Genomic DNA, 20,207 nt, shown 5'->3' with positions numbered 1-20,207 from the left:
AACTGCCGTTGCCAAGCCATCTGACAACCGTGGCAACTACTGTGAAGTCCCCAAGTGTGGACGCCTATATTCAGTAGTGGGCAATTAAGCGCTAATATGATGATGATGAATAACAAAGCAATGATAGTGAAAAGTAATTGAATTCTAAATGACGTTAATTTTAAATTTGTTGCTGATACATTTCCAGGCAACGATGGAGCCGAGTGTACCAGCCCATTCCCCGCACCCTGTACCTGGACGATCGTCGTGGGGTGGTCTAAACGTCGGCTATGAAATGCAACAGGACCCTAATAAGCCTGGGTATGTATTTATTACTACTACACACTACAGTACTACATTCATACAAGAATGTCGTCCTCTAGTTTGTGTCTGATTCAAAATGTTTTTATAAAATTACACTTTAAATTATTGTTTTATATTTTTTATCTTACATGTATGCAATGCGATAGTTATATAAATATTTGTATGCATCTGATTTTCAATGCGCTTGCAGCGAATTATAATTGTAAACCGCGTAACTTATTTAATACTAGTTGTTGTCCACGGCTTCACCCGCGTGTATTAGTGTATAATATAACCTGTGTGTTAGGATATAACCTACCTATGTACTAATTTTCATTCAATACCATCCAGCTGTTTAAGCGTGTTTTACGCATATAAAATATATTATAAAATGTTTTGTAGAATTACACACATAAACTATTATTTCATTGTTTCATATTATATTTTTAGACCCCCCCCCCCCCCCATGGGGGAGGCTTATATTCAGTAGTGAATGGTTAACGGCTGATATGAGGATGATCATTGTAATATATTTTTTATACCACTGAGGTGGCAAACAAGCATACGGCCCACATCTTAACATGCAATGCGATAATACAATTTTTTTATATGCGTCTGCTTTGCAATGAACTTACAGCGAATTATAATTTTAAAATGCGTGACTTATATGATACTATGTAGCTGTTTCCCGTGGCTTCACTTATGTATATCATTAGTATATAAAATATCCGGTATGTTAAGTTAGGATATAATTTACCCATGTATCAAATTTTATTCAAATCTATTCAGCCATTTAAGCACGATTGAGTAACAAATATTTAGATATTTGCTATATAAACCAATGCATGCATAAAAATGCATTTTTACCAAAGGGGGAGACTTTGTACAAGTTATCACCTCTCGTATTTCCGCCGTGAAGCGTCTATGCGCTTACATAATTATATGCAATACGTCATACGGAAGTATGATGGGTGAGAATATGGCACTGAAGTTACAGGGTACGGACGCATAGCATCCTAGTCCTCAGGAATGATATTGCTTGAAGCGTAACATGGGAGTCACAGTATATTTTGTGCTGTTCATGTCTATAGTTATTGGTTTATTTATGAATATTTTCCAAGAGGGCCAGGCTCCTTAAAGAGGGATATATGTACTCTGAGTCATGTTTTTGCGAAGTTTCGCTCGCACAATTAAATACGCCTGTGTCTGTAGGTGACGTAACCGTCAGCTTGTTTGTCATTCTAAATTGTATAAAAAATCCACTAAAACTCAAGCTGCTATATTTTTGTAGAATTACACTATAAATTATTGTTCCATATTATATTTTTTATCTCATGTTAGTATGCAATGCAAAATTTATACAAGCTTTTGTATGCGATTGATTTTCAATGAACTTGCAGCGAATTATAATTTTAAAACGCGTAACATTTGTAATACTAGTTGTTTTCCACGTCTTTATGTATTAGTATATAAAATATCCTATGTACTGGAATATATACAAAATACCCTATGTACAAAATTTCAAATCTATCCAGTCGTTTAAGCGTGTTTAAGTTACAAACATCTAAACATCTTTACAAACTTCTACACTTATTAGTAGCATTTATAATATATTGACACATTACAATGAAGGATGAGCAACAGTGTCCCTCTTAAAATATCTCTAAAGTCTGTCTGCGGTTGCCAAGCCGGACAATTACTGACAAACTCCCTCAATGGGGAGGCTTATGTTCAGCAGTGGACGGTAAATTCTAATTAGAAGTTTAATAGTTTAACAGAAAAGCAATAAAAAATCCAGAGCTATGAGACAATTTCTCAATTAAATTTTTGCTAGGTATTAAACAATCGCTCAAAGTAATCGCCGTGTGGTCCCGGCATAGAATGTCCACCCCTTCCTTTCCCTTAGCTGTCGTAAGAGGAGACTAAGAGAATTAAATGGTCGAGGAATGGACAGCAGCATCCCTCTTTAAGGCATCACAATATTCTACCTGCGGTTGTCAACACGTCTGCCAAGTGCAGCAACTACTGGCAAAACCCCCATATGGGGAAGGCCTATGTTTAGCAATGTACAATTAACGCCTGTTTAATAATAATAAATAGATAATAAACAGCGTTATTTCACGATTGTACGTGACAACATTAATTTGTTACTAACAAGGAAATAAACTCTAACGAATTCTAATAAAAAAAAATATTATCAAAATCAAGTCGGAATTAATTAATTAAGAAATTGCAAATGATAGAAATTACAGACGGATTTAGAATTCTGGATTAAAAAAGAGGGGATTTTTGAAATTGTTTAAATATATATTCTTCATACTAAACTCACGATCACACCAACAATATCAACATATGAGCGAAAAAAAAATTATTTAGCCTCATAAATATTATTGTTGATCTTCGGATTGCCATACATCGACATGTACATATTTATTCCCTTCATATATTAACAATTTTTTTTTTATTTTCAACAGAGTAAGCGGTGTGGCCGGTCCAAGTAAGGATGTAAACGTCGCAGTGTCAATGATACCCATGCCCCCAGCGACAATTCGAAACAAGAAACGCAACGCCATGGCCACGTCTGTGGTCGCTATGGCCAACAACCCTGCACCCTCCGCTATACGTAAGTACTGATCGTTGAGCCAAGTATTTATTCACTGCGAAATATCTGGAGAGTAATTCTCTATAATAGAAAATAGTTGCGGTAGCGGCAAGTTACACAATATTTGCTGATAGTCTTAATTGTTGTGATCAGCGGACGAACGTAGGTACTACCTCTACTAAGCTATTTAAGAACTGAAATTTCTATCGTGAAGTAGTCCTACATTTTGATATTAGGTCACAAATGACGTTGTTTGTAAAAAAGTACACTTAACCCCTCTAGTGATTAGGAAACAATCGTGCAGACATAATACCATTTTTTTTACAAGTAGTAATGGGTCCAGAAATGTTTGCGCTTTGCTGTTATAAAGATTTACCTTTCTGAATAAATGAAATCTGGCCTTCAAATAATGTCAAAATATAAAAAGTATCACATTTTCACTAGAAGTGAACTCGTGTTTCTACCGCAACACATTTTTATTTGCGTGGCCATATTTCGGTCAAAATGGTAATATATTTCAGTGAAATTATATAGATATAACACCACAGTCGCCAAGAATAGCAATATGTGAGGAGTACTGTGTTACTGAATAATCTGTGATGCCCTTGATGCTGTTTATGTCTACAGATTATGGTTACCATTTTAAGGTTTCACTTTATAAAACGACGTCTTTTTTTACCATTTCAATAACCTAAATTACATTAAAAAAAATAACATTCCAGAAACTGCTACAAATCAGAATCTAAGCAACGTGCGTCGCCCACCACAACCCACTCCACCGCCAATATATCAAGAAACAATTAAAGATTCTCCGCCGAGCTCGCCCAGTAAGTATTTTAATTGTTTATTAATCTATCGACACGTCAAACACTTAAATTCGCAACAAACTATAAATATGTGTAAATGAATAAGTTAATTATAAAAAAATTCACATTTGATAATTATTATGCGATATTTTACTATTTAACCCTTTGCTGACTGGAAATCTGTCATGGTTGAAATCTTTTGAATTAAACTAAAATTGTGATAAACACTTAATTACAAAAAAAAAGTATTTTTTAGTCCTGAACGCTTTGTAATCCAAACAGTCTTGCCCGTCATGGCAGGAGAACGAACCTACACGTTCAGTGTACGTTTAGTGCAATAAGAGTTTACTTGTCACCGGTCAACAATGTATTGATATGAAAAGACGAGATAATCACTGGTCAAAGAGTTAATATTAGTTTTAAGCAAAAAAATAACATATTAATCTTAAAAATTGCAAATAACTGTAAGTCTGTAAAAGTAAAAAAAAAAAATTGTAAAAATTTTTCAAAGTTAGTCATCATGACAAATAAATACCTGAGGGAGTAAACATTACTTAGCTGCAGAAAAAAATGAGATAAGATTGTATGCATTCCTTGTTACTTATCATTTGAACTGTGCTATACACGTTTGGGTAATTTTTATTTATTTGTTACAGGTTCTGAACGCCCATTAAAACCCAAAATGGAATCAAAGTGAGTCTTATTTTATTAAATATAATACCTATATAATTTTACTGCAGTTTTCAATAAACGTTTATTCATTTTTATATCTGGAAAATGAATGAGAAATCCTCAATTAGGTATTTTGTTTAAATATGTTAGATTTTTTTATATAAATATTAATAGATATTTAGTTAAAATCTAATGCTATAAACATTTATATATACCTATATTTTTATATGTAAAGAAAATGTTAATGCAATTAAATATTTTATAATTAGCTTTTAATCGCAGCTGTCTCCGTACATTAGTATATAAAGTATCTTATGTTTTTTTTTATACAACTTAGAATGGCAAACAAGCTGACGGTTCACCTGATGGAAAGTGGTAATCGTCGCCTATAGACATGAACAATACCATGAACATAACAGAGCGTACTATTTCACCCATGATGCCCCCCCCCCCCCCCCCCCCATGCGTTGCCATTCCTGAGGATTCAGGTGTTATTCCTCTGTACCCTGTAAATTTACGCCATATCCCACCCTTCAAACAGAAACAAAGCCATTCAAACACAACTGCTTCACGGTAGAAACACGAATGAGCCAGAGGTACCCAAGCAATTGACTTTTGTACAAAGTCTCCCTCTGGTCTTGGTTTTCACCAAGTGTGTCGCAGTGACCCAAATAGGCTACAGCTCAGTGATAGTTTTGCTTAAAATTAATTTTTGTGATTAATTAAATCTAAAGAATTTTTATTTCTACTAGACGTCGGTCACAGACGAACACATCAACATAGAGCGATGTGACCTAAATTGGTTTGAAGGGTGGGATACGGCGTCAATTTACTGGGTACGGAGGAGTAACACCTAAGTCCTCAGGAATGGCAACGCATGGCGAAACAGTATACTCTGTTATGTCCATGGTACTGCTCATGTCTATAGGCGATGGTTACCACTTTCCATCAGGTGGGTCGTCAACTTGTTTGCCATTCTAATTTGTATAAAAAAAAAACATATTTCCATACTTTATCTTTTGTTTTATATTAAAAAAAAAAGTGTAAATAATCTGATTGTATAAACTCCTTTGTTAATTTACGTGTGTCATAAATGGCTCAAATAAAGTGTTTATCTATCTATCTATCTAATCGTTTTGTTTAATTATCAGCAGGATAGGTGTGAGCTGCACTGCGCCGCATATGCTTGGCAACGAGTTGAATCCGGAGAGTGGCGCGGCGGCTCGCCTACAGGAACAGTTGAGCGCAGAGCTGGCGGCGCACGCGGCGGGCTCCGCTGGCGTCGACCCACTCGTGCCGCCGCCGCTCATCAACAAGGCCGCGCCAGTACGTACACTCCCAAACACTTAACACATTAAGTCGGGTGTCATAGTACTACGATTTATCTCGACTGTATTTTGATAAGTATACTCGTCATGGAGAAGTAGTAAAATCGCAACGTCACCTAACATACTTTCGTCAAAATCTCCTGTCTTTAATGTGTTAATAGAAGATATGTCCGCGGTTCTTCAAGACCAGACATGCACACGAAATGGTACCAATTATACTCAAAATCGACCTATATAAGTTTGCAGATAGGTATTATAAAATATATTACTATTTACAATACTATGTACACCATATTAGGTCCATATCATACACATTCGTAAATATTTTAAGAAATAGATTAGATACATAAAGTAAAATGTAGTTTTATGTTGCCATGTTTATATTTCAGTATTGATACAGAAATATAAACACAGCAACATAAAACTACACATACATAATTAGCAATAAGAAAACTTCAGGTTCTGGTTGCAATCGGTAGATCATCGGGTACGCAACTGTATAATGTAGAGATTGCGTGCCTGGCGATCGACCTCTAATCACCACACTCTGCAATGCACGGTCTGGGCGCACACAAATTAAAGGGTTGTCATAAATTAATTCAAGTTTAATGAATAATTTTCTCTTATTAGAGATAAGCTCGCCTTTGTACATTACATGAATTGTGATTAACAGTATGTTTTGTGTACAATAAAAAATAAAGAATTTTAATTGTAATCATACGACGAGTGGATTCATGCGAATGAGTGCTCGCACTGCAGTCTGTTGCTTGCATACCCTGACTGATTTAGTTCATAATAGAACACAAACCATATGTATACTTTTAGTAAATTCAATGTAGGTACAATTGTTATATATTTTTGTAACATTTTTTGTCTTTTTCTTTTGTAGGAAATTCTTAATACATAAGAATGTTAAATGTTGAATGTGAAAAGTTAAATACGTTTACATGTGGTTTTGTTCTGTACAAAAAAGAAACTTATAATCTATACATTTTGTACACAGAACTCCAGTAGCAGCTCAGGACGTGGCAGCTCATCGGGTGCACAAAGTCTCGACCAGCTACTTGAGAGGCAATGGGAGCAGGGCTCGCAATTTCTCATGGAGCAGGCCCAACACTTTGACAGTAAGTCCATTTTAATATAATAAATTTAAATGAAAATAATCATCTTAGCAGCATTTATAAACAGACTCTTAAATTTACATTCCCATATAAGTTACTCCTTTAAATGTCCCAGATTAAAATTAAAAGAAATAGTTGATGTCGTACAAATCTGTAATAATAAAGTTTTCAATTATTTTTTAATATATAATGGCAACCTAGCTGATGGCTCACCTGATGAAACCGTCGCCTATAGACATGTAGAGTGCCAAGGATATGATAATACAGTGTTATGCCCGCAGTACTACTGGTGAAGCCTATGGTGTTATACTTCCATACTCTGTTTCTACATATTCTACGTTTTTTTTATACCATGTAGGTAGCAAAGAAGCATATATCCCAATTGTAAACGGTCACTACAGCCTGTGGTCGCCTGCAACACTAGGAGTGTTAGCCCTGAAGAAACCTTAATATGCCCTTTTTGAAGAACCTCAAGCCTGTAGTCTCTAGGAAAATCCTCAACAGGGAGCTTATTCCACATCCTGAGCGTTTGCGGGAGAAAATTCCTCTGAAACCGCTCTATACGTGACCATTTAGGTTCAAGCGTGTGAAGATTAATTCTCTGTCAATGGTGAGCGGTATGATAATAAAATGGGCATAATTTCAAACTATTTCTCAAAACAAAATCCGTTAACCAAGAGATAGAACAACTTTTAAAAAAAAAAACTTTTTTCAGTTGCGTCCTTACTGTCGTGTTTACACCAACTGCGCACGGAGAATGTTCGATTAGAGGAGCATGTGGGCAACTTGTTGCAGAGGCGCGACCACTTGCTCGCGGTCAATGCGCGCCTCGCTATACCGCTCACGACCGGTAAGTAAAATATTAAAGTGGAATATTAAAACGAGTTCAAGGTATAGATTTAGCGAACAAGCAATATTCGGCATAGTGGTATATATAAAACAGCGCCTCGTTTCCCATATGGCTACAAATTCTATTCTCGCACAATGCAAACGTTTGTGTATGATAATGAATATGTTTTTATTTGTTTTGGTGTCTATTCTATACACAATATATTATGTATGTGTTTAAAAAAAATATTTAAGTGTTTTGTCAGTTAGTTTTCATTTTTCTCTCTTTGCTATTATCCCTTAATTTCTATTGTATATGTGCGTTTATTTATTATATATGTATAAATTTATATTTAATGGTTTCTGAAAGAGATTATACTTAGTGATATGTTTGCCTTTTGTATTATTTTACCTTTATTATTTACTATACTTCTTTTTTTGTGATGTCAATCAGTTGCACCAGTCACAGAAATATATTTATACTTATAAATGAATATAAAAATAATAGACTATTGCAATATTTATTAATTATTGAGAAAGTAGCTAGCTGATAATCGTGTTTTGTCGGCCAGTGTCCGCTGGACCGCCGGAGCCAAGTCGGTGTACGCGCGAGAACAGTTCGCAGGTCCGCCCGCCGCCACCACCCGTACGTACCTCGGAGACCATCACGTCCGAGCGATCGCACCAGGTACCTATTTATATACCACTTACACTCAGCAGCGTAGCTGACGGTCCACAGGTCCTGAGCTTGGGGGAAGAGGCACTAGTGTTTCTCAGACCCCTATACTGGGGATAGGAACTCTCTACTGTTATTCCTAAATTTCCCCACTAGTAGCCCTGGGGTTCTTCATTAGTACTCTTGGATTTTCCTATTAGTAGACCTGGAGTCTCTCACTAGTGCTCCTGGGGTTCCCATTAGAATTTTTAACTATAGTATTACTCCATGGTACTAAATTAAAAGCCCAAAATATTAGATATAATCTTTGAAGAACTCACACCTAGCCTTTGGAGAAATTTCTCTATATTATAATCCAAATTTTTCAACGACATTATCCATCTTAATAATTTATTTGCATAGCAGTTAGTTTTAATGACTTACTGGGGAGTTGGATATATTTATATTTTTACGGGGGCATTACAAGCAGCCAGTACTTACACTGTTTGTTTGTAGACCATTATAATTTGAAGTTGTATGAAATTATAAATTAGAAGTGTCACATTAAAGTTCTTTTTTTTTATTAAGAACTTAATTGACTTGGATTTGGTAACAGAAACGTTATATCCTGTAATGTTCATAGTAATATTAATTTATAAATAGAACAATTGTTAGTATTTTTTTTTTTTTATATAGTACTCTGTTAATCAAGTGTATATTTGCAGCTTATAATGCGAGAAGTGCAACAGAAGCCCAGCTGAAAGGAGCCGGGTGGCGGAGGCGGCTCGCCGCCAGCTCCGGGGCCCTCGGGCGCGGAACCCGAGGCGCTCCGCACCGTACAAACGTACATAATGCTCGAGCAACGGCGCAGGGCCGACTTCTCCATCGACTCAATACTAAAATTCGATCACTAGACACACGGACTCGACGGCCTAAAAGCAGCTAGATTCTACAGAAAACTAATAACGAGCACAGCGGATTCACAAGGTGGAATTAGACTAATAACATAGAAGCAGGTAACATTTGAAAATTTTTCATAGATGTATTTCGAACAACGAAATAATTCTAGTAGTTTACACTGAACAACATTTCGATAAGTAAAGAAGGAACAAGTCTGTTCGCTTAGTCTAATTTCATCTTTTTTAATAAAACGCGGTATGTATTGTACCATTCTACAGCTGGGAGTATTGTTGCACTGCATTATAGATATTCATACAATAATATTGAAATTTATACATGCTTATATTGAAATAAGGCTCTGTAAGGGACGTAGTATGAAAATATATATTTTTTAACCGTGACTTTACAGTTTAGAATGTAATTAACTGACTCAATTTGAAACAATTTACTATTTTAATAATAATTATTTATGACATGTCTACATTGTAATTAATATGTTTATTTACACAACACACACTCTACTAATCAAGAATAATTTGATGATGAAATGACAAATCTATATGAAAAACTAATAACCTACTTTATTAAAGTCGGTTAATTATGTTAATAAGTAAAGGGGTTTAGATTTAAACTTGATAATTATGAGAGTTGTATCTTTAAAATATTTATATATTCTGTATTTTCAAACCATGTCCCTTCTGAGGCAACTAACGTCAAGTTTTTTTTCTAAATTTCTTTCTACTTCTAATTCTAATCAAATGAAGACTTCGATACATTTAAATCTCAGTTTGATAATTCGTATGAACATCTATGATGTGGTAAAATTAGATATAAAATTATTTTACACAGACGACCATGCTTCCAAAACTATTTTTGGACATCAATTTCATGATTTTTATGTACTTGGACACAAATGTTGTATATTTTTTGGCTATATCTCTAAATTTTATATTACTCTTTTATATCAACAACTTTTATACTTGACCCTACTTCTAAAATGGTTATAAATTTGTATCCGAGAGCAAAATATTGCCTTTATTGCTATTCGAAAAAACAATCCACAACTGGTAAAGTTCTGATAGTTATGTGAGCTGAGCTCCAAGCATATATAGTAACATGAATGCTTATTGTAACTATTTGAGGTTTAGCCTAAGACATAAAGAAATACTCAAATATTCCGGGTACAGAGATAATATAGGTATATAAATGTAGGTAACAATATATACTTATATTAATTCTGTTATATAGGCTCTTAAATGGCGGTTATGGAACTAATAAGTATATTAAAAATGTCTCTGCTTTCGGATAGTAAAAGCTATTCGGATCGTGTTCTATCTTGAAAACCCATTAGAATGGATTTGTTAGCAATCAATAGCAATATTAGAAAAAAGAACGACAATTACGGAAACCGCTACGGTATTGGAGCTTGAGAGAGTTTCGGTGGTGAAAGCTCTAAAACACTAAATAGAGAAATAATAAGAGGTTGCTGATTCTTTTACGCCCCCAAAAGAACTAAACTGCCATATCTAGTTCTCTCCACATTATATTATTTAATTTTTAAAAGCCTTCACGACTAAATGTGGCAATGTCTGAGTTTTTTATCAATTTTCAAAAACATGCGAATTTCCAATTTTTGATTGATTATTTATAAAAGCGAGTTAAAACTTTAATCATAGAAAATATATACAAATAAACATGTTGCATTAAACATTTTACACCTATTAAATATTTGGCTTCTGAAAGTCTTTGAATACATTTATGACATCAAAATCCAAATTTGTGATCATTATTATATTTTAATTCGCTATTAGAGTACGTTTTAAATAATAGTCAATTAAAATAATTGAATTATTTTTTATTGTTTGAAAATGGAGATATATAAATCCAATATTGCCATATTTTGATATATATATATATATATATATATATATATATATATTCTTAAAGCGTAACCATTTATAGTCATATACGTTTATTACTAGTAAAATTTTTTATAGTATGAGTAATACACTTAAATGGGCAAAAAAGATCTTTACAAATAAAAATATTAAACTTTTAACTAGTCATTTGCCATGTTTACCTACTGCATCATTACTGTGCAATTGATTTAATAAAAATAATAAATTCCTAAGACAAACCAAGACATTAATTTGATGTGTATATATTTGTAGCAATGTATCATCTCGTGATTAATAGACGCACTCAACCGGCTGCTTATTTTATATTTTGTTGTTATCAATAGTTTAAATTTAAATTACTTTTAAAGTAAATCGATGTACACTATTTATTACTATTTATTTAATACTGATTTAGATGACATCTTATAGGAATGATAGAAATAATTATTTTATTTTTACTACAGTTATTAATATAAGTCAGAAAGTAGCATCACAGTCGCGTGAACTTCCAGTTCGTTACAAGAATTGTTTACAATAGTAAACAAATGATTAATTTATCAGATTGATTTATAGCCAAAATCTCGTTTTAGATATTATTTAATACCCCTGACACAAATTGCCTCGTGCAAAGGCCTAAAGAATGTTAGAAGACAAAACTGTCTTCAGATACATATAACACATCTCGCCCCCTTCTATTCTGTATTTTTTTCTGTCTAGCTTATCCATTCTCCTCCATTTCCACATTGTACACATATAAATTTTTTAAATGGAATATCTTCGCTTTGAGGTTCTATGAATTTAATTGTTCTCAGTAAAATATGAATTTGATATGTTGAAATTTGAAAAAAAGTAACAAACATATGTTAGGCTGGCTCTACTTACATTCTTGCATTTTATTTTTAATAATTTAAATTCATTGCTCTTACCTAACCCTTTATTTTTTATATTTTTTATAATTAAAAAAAAATCTGTATATTAAGCAACCTTGAAAGTGACTAAATTTATTTTATCCCTTGACCACGGAATTAATTTTATTACTAAAATAAGAAAGTTTTCTTAAAGAACCGTTTCGATTGCATGTTCCCTTTTAGTTGTAACCGAGTAGTCAAAATACACTTATCAACAACAAAATGTTCGTATTAGTGTTTGTAATGATATTGAATGTTGTTACTATTATAATCTGTGGGCTATTTAACTTTTACATGGGTGTTCAATGTTATTTCAATGTGTTATAATTTATATTTACCCTAATTAAGAGGTAATTACACTAGTGCGCTTTCAAATTATGTAAAGGCTATTGAGTTCAGGCATGCTTTCAATGCATACAACACTTGCATACTACGATATGGTAAAAAAGCATGATTATAGTGTGGTTATGCATTGCAAACGTTGAAAAGGATTACAAATGCATTTTAGTCTTTAATGCATGCACTCTTAGTATCGCGCATCTTGTGTCCACAGCGTATACACTTCGTAAGATGAAAGGGTACCAGTGTGCGTTCACACACGAGTCACAGCATGGCTTATCCGTACAGAATATAAGTAGCGTCCCGTAGTACGAGAACCATGTCTTTTACTACGCGATTAATGCTGCATTCTATACAATTATATATATACTATAACTCGTGTACGAAGGCACTTAATATAATATTAAAATGGCATGTTGGGTTTCTTCCAAGCTGTCATCTTAGAAGGAGCTCACCATGGTACTGAAACGATCCAATGTATCGTGTAAATTTGTAATACTTAATACCTGCTATTGACATCACCACATTTGCATAATTTATATTTAAGTCATATTTATTAACTTTAAATAGATATATTTATTGATTATATTACTTTACACGTGTTATCACATTAGTGTTCTAAAAGGAGTTTGATTAATTTACAGCAAATTTGTTTTTTTTTATACATTTGACAACCATACCTAATAAGTGTTATAATTTAATCTAGACATGTTGTAACTAATAAAGAGGTAATGAGCGTATATCCGACCACTTTAATTTAGATTACTAAAATTACATATGACAATTAATCAATAAAATAAGCAAATGAACTCGGAAAAAAATAATCGAGTGAAAAAAAAAACAAGATTTCAATATTGTAATCATATTTTAAATTCGGAATTAATAATTGCCAAATAATTATGACAGAATAATATGCATCACCATAAATTTGAATTTATGATTTTATTGTCTCATATTCTATAGTATTTATAGAATGAGATCAAAGCTATTAGTGGTATTTAAAACTAACAATGCTACTCTATGATTGATAGTAATTAACTAGTCAAATAAAATAAGTCACTTTAAATCCTTAATAAACATAAAAATTACAAATTATTATAAATACATTGAACAAAGCCTGTTTATCTGAAGTTGTTAATTAATATTCAATTATTTTGTATTTACACACAGCATACATCCATCGTTTTTGCTATATTACAAACAACTGTATACAATACCTCCCATATCGCGGTGATTTAGAAAAATCTATGACTACTTCAGTAAATAAAATAATTTATTTAAATAATTTAATAAGCATCACATATAAGTAATCTTATATATAAAATTCTCGTGTCACGGTGTTTGTTATCAAACTCCTCCGAAACGGCTTTACTGATTTTTATGAAATTTTGTGTGCATATTGGGTAGGTCTGAGAATCGGCCAACATCTATTTTTCATACCCCTCAATGATAAGGGTGACCCTCCCCAAAAAATTTTTTTTTAAATTTTTGACAAATTTTACCATTTTTATTTTATTATGATTTAGCATTGAAAAATACATACAACCTCAAATTTTCACCGTTTTACGATCAACTCCTGTTTTTTAATCGCGATTTTTATATGCTGCAATAGGGTTGCAAGATGGCAATCCAATATAATAACTGTAGCAGGATAAATTTTCATGTAACTTTTAAATTCAAATTTTTAGAACTACTAAAAATAATGTATATGGTAAAACAACGTTTGCCGAGTCAGCTAGTTTTTATATATATTTCAGACTTAGATGAATATGTTTAAAAAACCCATTAGTTTATTTACAAAATATAAAGGAGTATAAGACTGGCCATAAAATAAAATAAAAAAAACTTTGACCAGGTATGAATTCAATGTGCAATTAAATTGGTATTATTTTAAACAGGCCTTGTTTGTGTAAAAATGAATTTGATAATGAACGATATAATGTGGATTAATGATTAATCCGCTAAATATTTTTCGTTGTTTAGATATATCTGTATATATTATTTTCTTCTAAATTTGCCACGTTTACTACACGTGAATTGTCTTCGTGTCGACTGTTTATTGTTATGCTGATAACCATTTAAACTATATTTTATTATTCCCTGAAAGCTAGCATAATAGCGGCGGGAATTGCCTGCTAATGTAACTTTTATCATAATATATTTACAGTCACAATTTTTCCCTAGTTGTAAATACCAGTGATGACTTTATTTTCATCATAAATCATATTTAAAAACCTTTACAATTTGTTTTAAGCACATACGTTTTGAACTTGTAGGTATTACACTTTTACATTGTAGTACTTACACAGGGTATCGTGAATGCAATATTTTAAAAACATCAACAATTTTTTCTAACTTATACACTTAGTAAGTTTATAATTTATACAACTAGATTTTTTTTTGTGTAAATATTGTTTCAAAACTATATTCTACTATCTGTAGTATTGTGTTTAGGTTTAATTTAAGCTTGACTCGTATTTTACATACGTACACATATACATTTTCCTTTATTTTAAATAACCAACAGACATTCAATCACCAAAGTTGGACCAATAATATATCATTGGCATGAAATCATTCATCACAATTTCTAATATGTTTATAGACGAAATTAAATATGGATTCAGCGCCGCGCATTAAACAATTATACATATAATGCACAATTATGTATATTAGACTTTAAATAACTTTTATTATAATATGGTCGTAATATAACATTGGCGAGCTGTCTCTTTTTGCATGCTTAACTTGTAATAACTCGAAATTCTATTTTTGTTTCGTCTATGAACGTCATTATCATCCAGACATAACAATTATGACGATAATGATGTGTTGTGTTATTTTTTAACGATATTTGACTTAGATATGCACAAAATAAATTTATTTTTAGTTTGTAACTTTTAAGTCCAATCCAGTAATTCTATTCTTAAGATCTGTATTTACTTCTTTTTTTTTTATTTAGTCGTGACATAAATGAAATATTGTGTTCGGAAACGGAATTTTTGTTTAATACTTATAATAATTGGTCATATTATTCTTTATTTGTTAATAAATGTAATTTAAGTTTTACTTTATAAGTACGAAAGATTAATTTACATGTATCGCCAGTTATACCAATATGTTTTTAATATCACCCAAGTGCATGTTATAAAAGTATACGTTACAAAATAGATGGGCGGCTATAGATTAACAAACATCTAACGTTGTAATACACTTTTGTTAAATTTGCAGAAAAATTAATTGATATACAAATAATAACCCAGTGGTGCACTGGATTAGGTTTGTACATTACAACGATAAAAAAAAATAGAAAATAGTTCGTATTCAAGCGAATGTTTTCCTCATTTCTAACAACGTTTGTAGTCAAATGTGACTCATGTGTTGCCCTATGGTAGTAATATATTTCTTCAATTTAAATCCGGAACAGTTTTAAGTGTAACTTTTGTATGAGATTGTGAGTTCTTTTTTACAAGTATCAATGTATTCATTTAAAATGAAGCATTCCGGCATTACCTTCTCGTATAAACAACAATCATCTGTCACGGATACATGGTATAACTGGCATTTTATGTTATATAACCACTATTTATTTTAGTGGTAAAACTCTATTTCCATTTTTTTTTATCACTTTCATTTTTACGTTTAGTTTCATAGGGTTTATTATTTGTATTTTTATTTCTTTGAGCCGAGTGGTCAGTTCAACTGAATGCGCAATGAATCGGTGTTTAGATAATTTAATCATAGTCTAATTTAAGGCCAATGTAAACTTCTAAGGAAGTGATCTCAGTCGATTGTACTGATTTGTAACGTGGTCAAACGAACCAATTTTTAGTGAAGTAAACCATTGTATATGTATTTGACGGCTGAATGTGGCCAGCTCTTGTGTGATTCTCGATTTAGTGTTGCCGAATAATCGATTATCAATTAATCGAGTATATTGGTATTGTTGATTAAATCAAAAATTTCGATATGAAGTACTGATACTAAAGATCAATCGATACTATTAATCGAACTATCGATTAGTAATCGTTACTAATCTATTAATAGGCAACACTAAATTTCTTAGCTGCAGCTTCTAAAGCGACACTCGAGCTGGCTACCCTTTTATTCAAATATAAGAAAAACCACAGAAACTGAACACGGTACTGTAAGAGAGCGCCTAAATTGTACAAATTAATTTGTATTTTTAAAACTTAATTGTAATTTATATCGTCTGTGATCCAAATACTACCGGTTGTCCTGTCTGTTAATTTTTTATCTACTTTGACTACATCGTAGATACCGCAATTTTTACTTTATACGTCTAATTTTTATACGTCTATTAAATTAACATCTGTGGAACTGTTTTACTAACGATATACATTTTATTTCGACGTTAACACTAAAATATGATTCGACAGTTTTAACTGTGTACTTTTAAAGTATTTAATATATACATTTTTGTCATTTTAAAATCGACGCTTACAAATAAATACATTAGACACTGCACTAGATTAACCTATATCGCTGGATATATCTAATCTCTAAGTGAATTTGTATTTTATAAATACAAATTTAACATTAAATTTTGTTCTAAAATATTATCTGGATATGCGACTAAATTATGCAATAATCATCATTACCATATCAACCGTCAACTCTCCATTGCTGAAAATAGGCCCCTTGAAGAGTTTTGGAGAGCCATCGTATAGAAAGTATAGAATTGGCCACCCGTTCTTTTCTAGTTGGTGTCGTAGATTATGTAAATAGAGTACTAAATATTCTTATTTGAAACCAGCAAAACTCAGTTTCTAACGACTTGTCATTTAATAGCTATCAACAACAACCATTAGCACTATCAAATAATACATCATTTAAGTAGTTACAAGCGAAATTATACAATTCTTAATTAAAACTGTCGAATGTTATACAAATAATCAGTTTAAATCTATTTCAATTTGTCATATTTAAAGTTTACATGTAGATTGTCACATTGATTACAACTGTAACAGCCAGCAAATGCCTCTAACTACCCAATTAGAGATTATAGTTATAAACATATTTTGTTTAAATTAATATTGTTAATAACTCTTATATAATCCAGTCACAGGTGATCAATTTGCTGGTATATTTAACCGCCCTCTTACAGTAAGTGATAAATTTGTGAACTAAAATAACTGAAGACATGAATGGATGGAGATGTTAGAAGGTGCTATGTGTATACTAACATAACTTATATAACGATTACTGTAACATAGTTGTTAATATGCATATAGCACCATATAATTGTAAAAATCCGAAAATGCGACCTCATACATTCATGTCTTTAATTATATCTGTAAAAGAGCCAATAAGGTCAGTTCTGAAGCGTCCTTTTTTTATCTCTAAACAATTTTAGTTTAAAAATGCAGCGAAATTTTACTTACAATGACCACAATGAATGAAGTTTATAATAGACTAGCTTTTGTCCGCTACTTCATACTTCGGAAATAGGAGAAACAATTAAATAAACTTTCTTCTAGATAAAATATACACCACATTTTGAGTCTGACCTTCAGAAATACAACTACTAACGCCACATCAAATTTCCTGCAATCTTTTTTTCGTGAACCGTAATAATGTACAAAGTTTTAAAAAAATATATTGTTTCGGTTTCTTTTGCTCTTTAAACCACATTCTACAATTTTTCTATAAAAGATTTCCGTGTACCATCATTGTCATCGATTAAATGATTCGGAATTACGTTAATTTCAGCTCTTTATGGCCCATACTGTAATAGTAATTGTAAATTTAGACATAAATGTAGGGCATGGAAGAGATAGGTTTTGCCACAAAATCAGTCCCAACGAGGTCAATTCTGTAACGTCATTTGCCTATATCTATTTTTTAATATTTCGTCTTTAATCTATTAGAAATTTAATTCACACTGGTTCTTATAATTAATTATTTCGTTGTTATTAATTTAACATTAAGTTTAGAGTAACAGCGCCTTAGAACCGACTCTATTGTCTCACTGTCGATATAGTAAACTGTCCTAAATACCAATTTTGTCATAACGATGCATTTAACATTAAGTAATGATAAATTGAGTATCTTCAGCTGTCACCAAACATACTAGTTGATTAAATAATTTTTTCGGGGATTTTATGTTTTTAATTTATCTGCCCAACACGTTAGCTATCTAGAGTAATAGAACCAAAAATTAAACGACTCCCAGTAGTCGAACAAACATTGAGAAAATTAAAAATAATAAGATTTACATGTTAGTTAAACGAGTGTGTTGTATTTTTCCATAAGCAGCAACGTTTCCTTTACCCGCTTGATATTAAGAAAAATACAAGTAGAGCACATACAATATTATAATTTGCACAAAAAATTCAAGTAGTACAAACGATGAGTGACTGTTTGTGCCAAAAATGTTTTTAATATGGAAGGCTACTTAATTTCATACTTTCTAAAATTACTTTGGCCATCTCACTCCAATTGGAATTTTACTGAAGGAAAGCTACGGGTATATTAGAATCATTTTTCAATAAGAAAAATTATGATATAAATATCAATGGTGAATATATCACTCACTTTCAATTTGCCAATAATTATCATGGTGGTATCTCTGGAGAACTAGAACACTATGCTGAATGTTCTCAATAGTTCTTCTCCATAGGAAGGTCTTAAAATAAACATGTACAAAAATAAAATCACGTCTGACATCCTTGCCACACCTATACCAGTTATCAAGAATACTACGCTTAAAGTTTTTGACGAGAACGTATACCGGGGCAACTTGCAGGCTCTGTAAATCCAACTACGATCGACGAATCCAAAATATCTCAGAGTTAGAAGATGAAGGATTTTAGTCAGTGCATATGGAGAACGACGACCTACGGAGCCGAAGCATGGGAATCATAGCGAGTTATAGAGAGAACTATGCTCAGAGTTTAGATACGTGATACAATACAGAATGAGGACTTTCATAGAAGAACTAATGAGATCGCCATAGCCCAAAGAATAAGCAAGCAGAAATGGCAATGGGCTGGTCACGTAGCTCGAAAAACCGACAACCGATGAGAAAAAAAGTTCTTGAGTGGCGGCCCCTTACAGGCAAACGCAGTGTAGGACGACCCTCCCCCCACGGAGTGACGATCTTAAATACACTGCAGGAAGGAAATGCTTTGCTGCAATTTTATAAATTGCATAAAATATCCCGTCTTAGGATTTATTAGGATATAACTTACCTGTGTACCAAATTTCATTCGTTAGACTGTTTAAGCGTGGATGAGTAAAAAACGTACGTATCTTTACAAACTTTTATATTTACGATATTAGAACTTTCAATTGATTATTTTCAAATTAGGTTTGGGCGATCTGCATAAAAATTTGTGTACATACAAATTTTATCACGATGAATATTGTTGTGTTATCCACTTGGATAGCCCAAAAATAACCATATAGTGATGATTGAACACAAAAATAATCATCAATAGATTGCAGCGTATGAAAGTATTAATTTGCTATCTTCTATACGCTCCAAGCGATCACTCAACAAAACAAAATGTGACTTACTATTTTCAAACATCAGTAATCGTCACAAATAGTGTGATCAGATGATAATTATTGGTTGTACAGAGATAATAAAATACATACACAGCAGAGGGCAATATCCAATCATAAAGAGTTTTACTCTAAAGTTATATCGAAATGTTGAATCCTTCAACAGACTTCAAAAACGATGTTCTCGTTTCGACCGTATTTTGTGTATACTAACAGAGGAATAACACCTAAGGCCTCAGGAATGGCAACGCATGGGAAGTATCGTGGGCGAAACAGTATACTCTGTTATGTCCATGGTACTGCCTATATCATGTCTACGAGTATAGGCGACGGTTACC

General features: G+C 32.3%; 1 protein-coding gene across 10 annotated transcripts in view; it reads left to right on the top strand.

Annotated features, from left to right (window-relative positions):
* The window catches only part of LOC113518457 (protein AF-10), a 45,863-nt gene extending 27,403 nt beyond the window's left edge, over window positions 1-18,460 (top strand). For 8 of the 10 annotated variants that reach the window (XM_052896752.1, XM_052896744.1, XM_052896748.1 and 5 more), the window contains 9 exons: window positions 188-300; window positions 2,757-2,905; window positions 3,607-3,711; window positions 4,347-4,383; window positions 5,514-5,688; window positions 6,694-6,814; window positions 7,527-7,661; window positions 8,212-8,327; window positions 9,020-18,460. In XM_052896752.1, the coding sequence (XP_052752712.1) occupies window positions 188-300; window positions 2,757-2,905; window positions 3,607-3,711; window positions 4,347-4,383; window positions 5,514-5,688; window positions 6,694-6,814; window positions 7,527-7,661; window positions 8,212-8,327; window positions 9,020-9,055 (987 nt within the window). In that variant the 3' untranslated portion in view covers window positions 9,056-18,460. The remainder of the gene's footprint in view (window positions 1-187; window positions 301-2,756; window positions 2,906-3,606; window positions 3,712-4,346; window positions 4,384-5,513; window positions 5,689-6,693; window positions 6,815-7,526; window positions 7,662-8,211; window positions 8,328-9,019) is intronic. The other 2 variants (XM_052896745.1, XM_052896753.1) reach the window with 1 other exon arrangement.
* Window positions 18,461-20,207: the final 1,747 nt, after the last annotated feature.

This window comes from Galleria mellonella, unplaced genomic scaffold, assembly GCF_026898425.1.
Source record: "Galleria mellonella isolate WM207_F2 unplaced genomic scaffold, CSIRO_AGI_GalMel_v1 utg33, whole genome shotgun sequence".
Taxonomy (NCBI): domain Eukaryota; kingdom Metazoa; phylum Arthropoda; class Insecta; order Lepidoptera; family Pyralidae; genus Galleria; species Galleria mellonella.
Note: the sequence above shows the minus strand (reverse complement) of the source record. Positions and strands in the feature narration are given on the sequence as shown.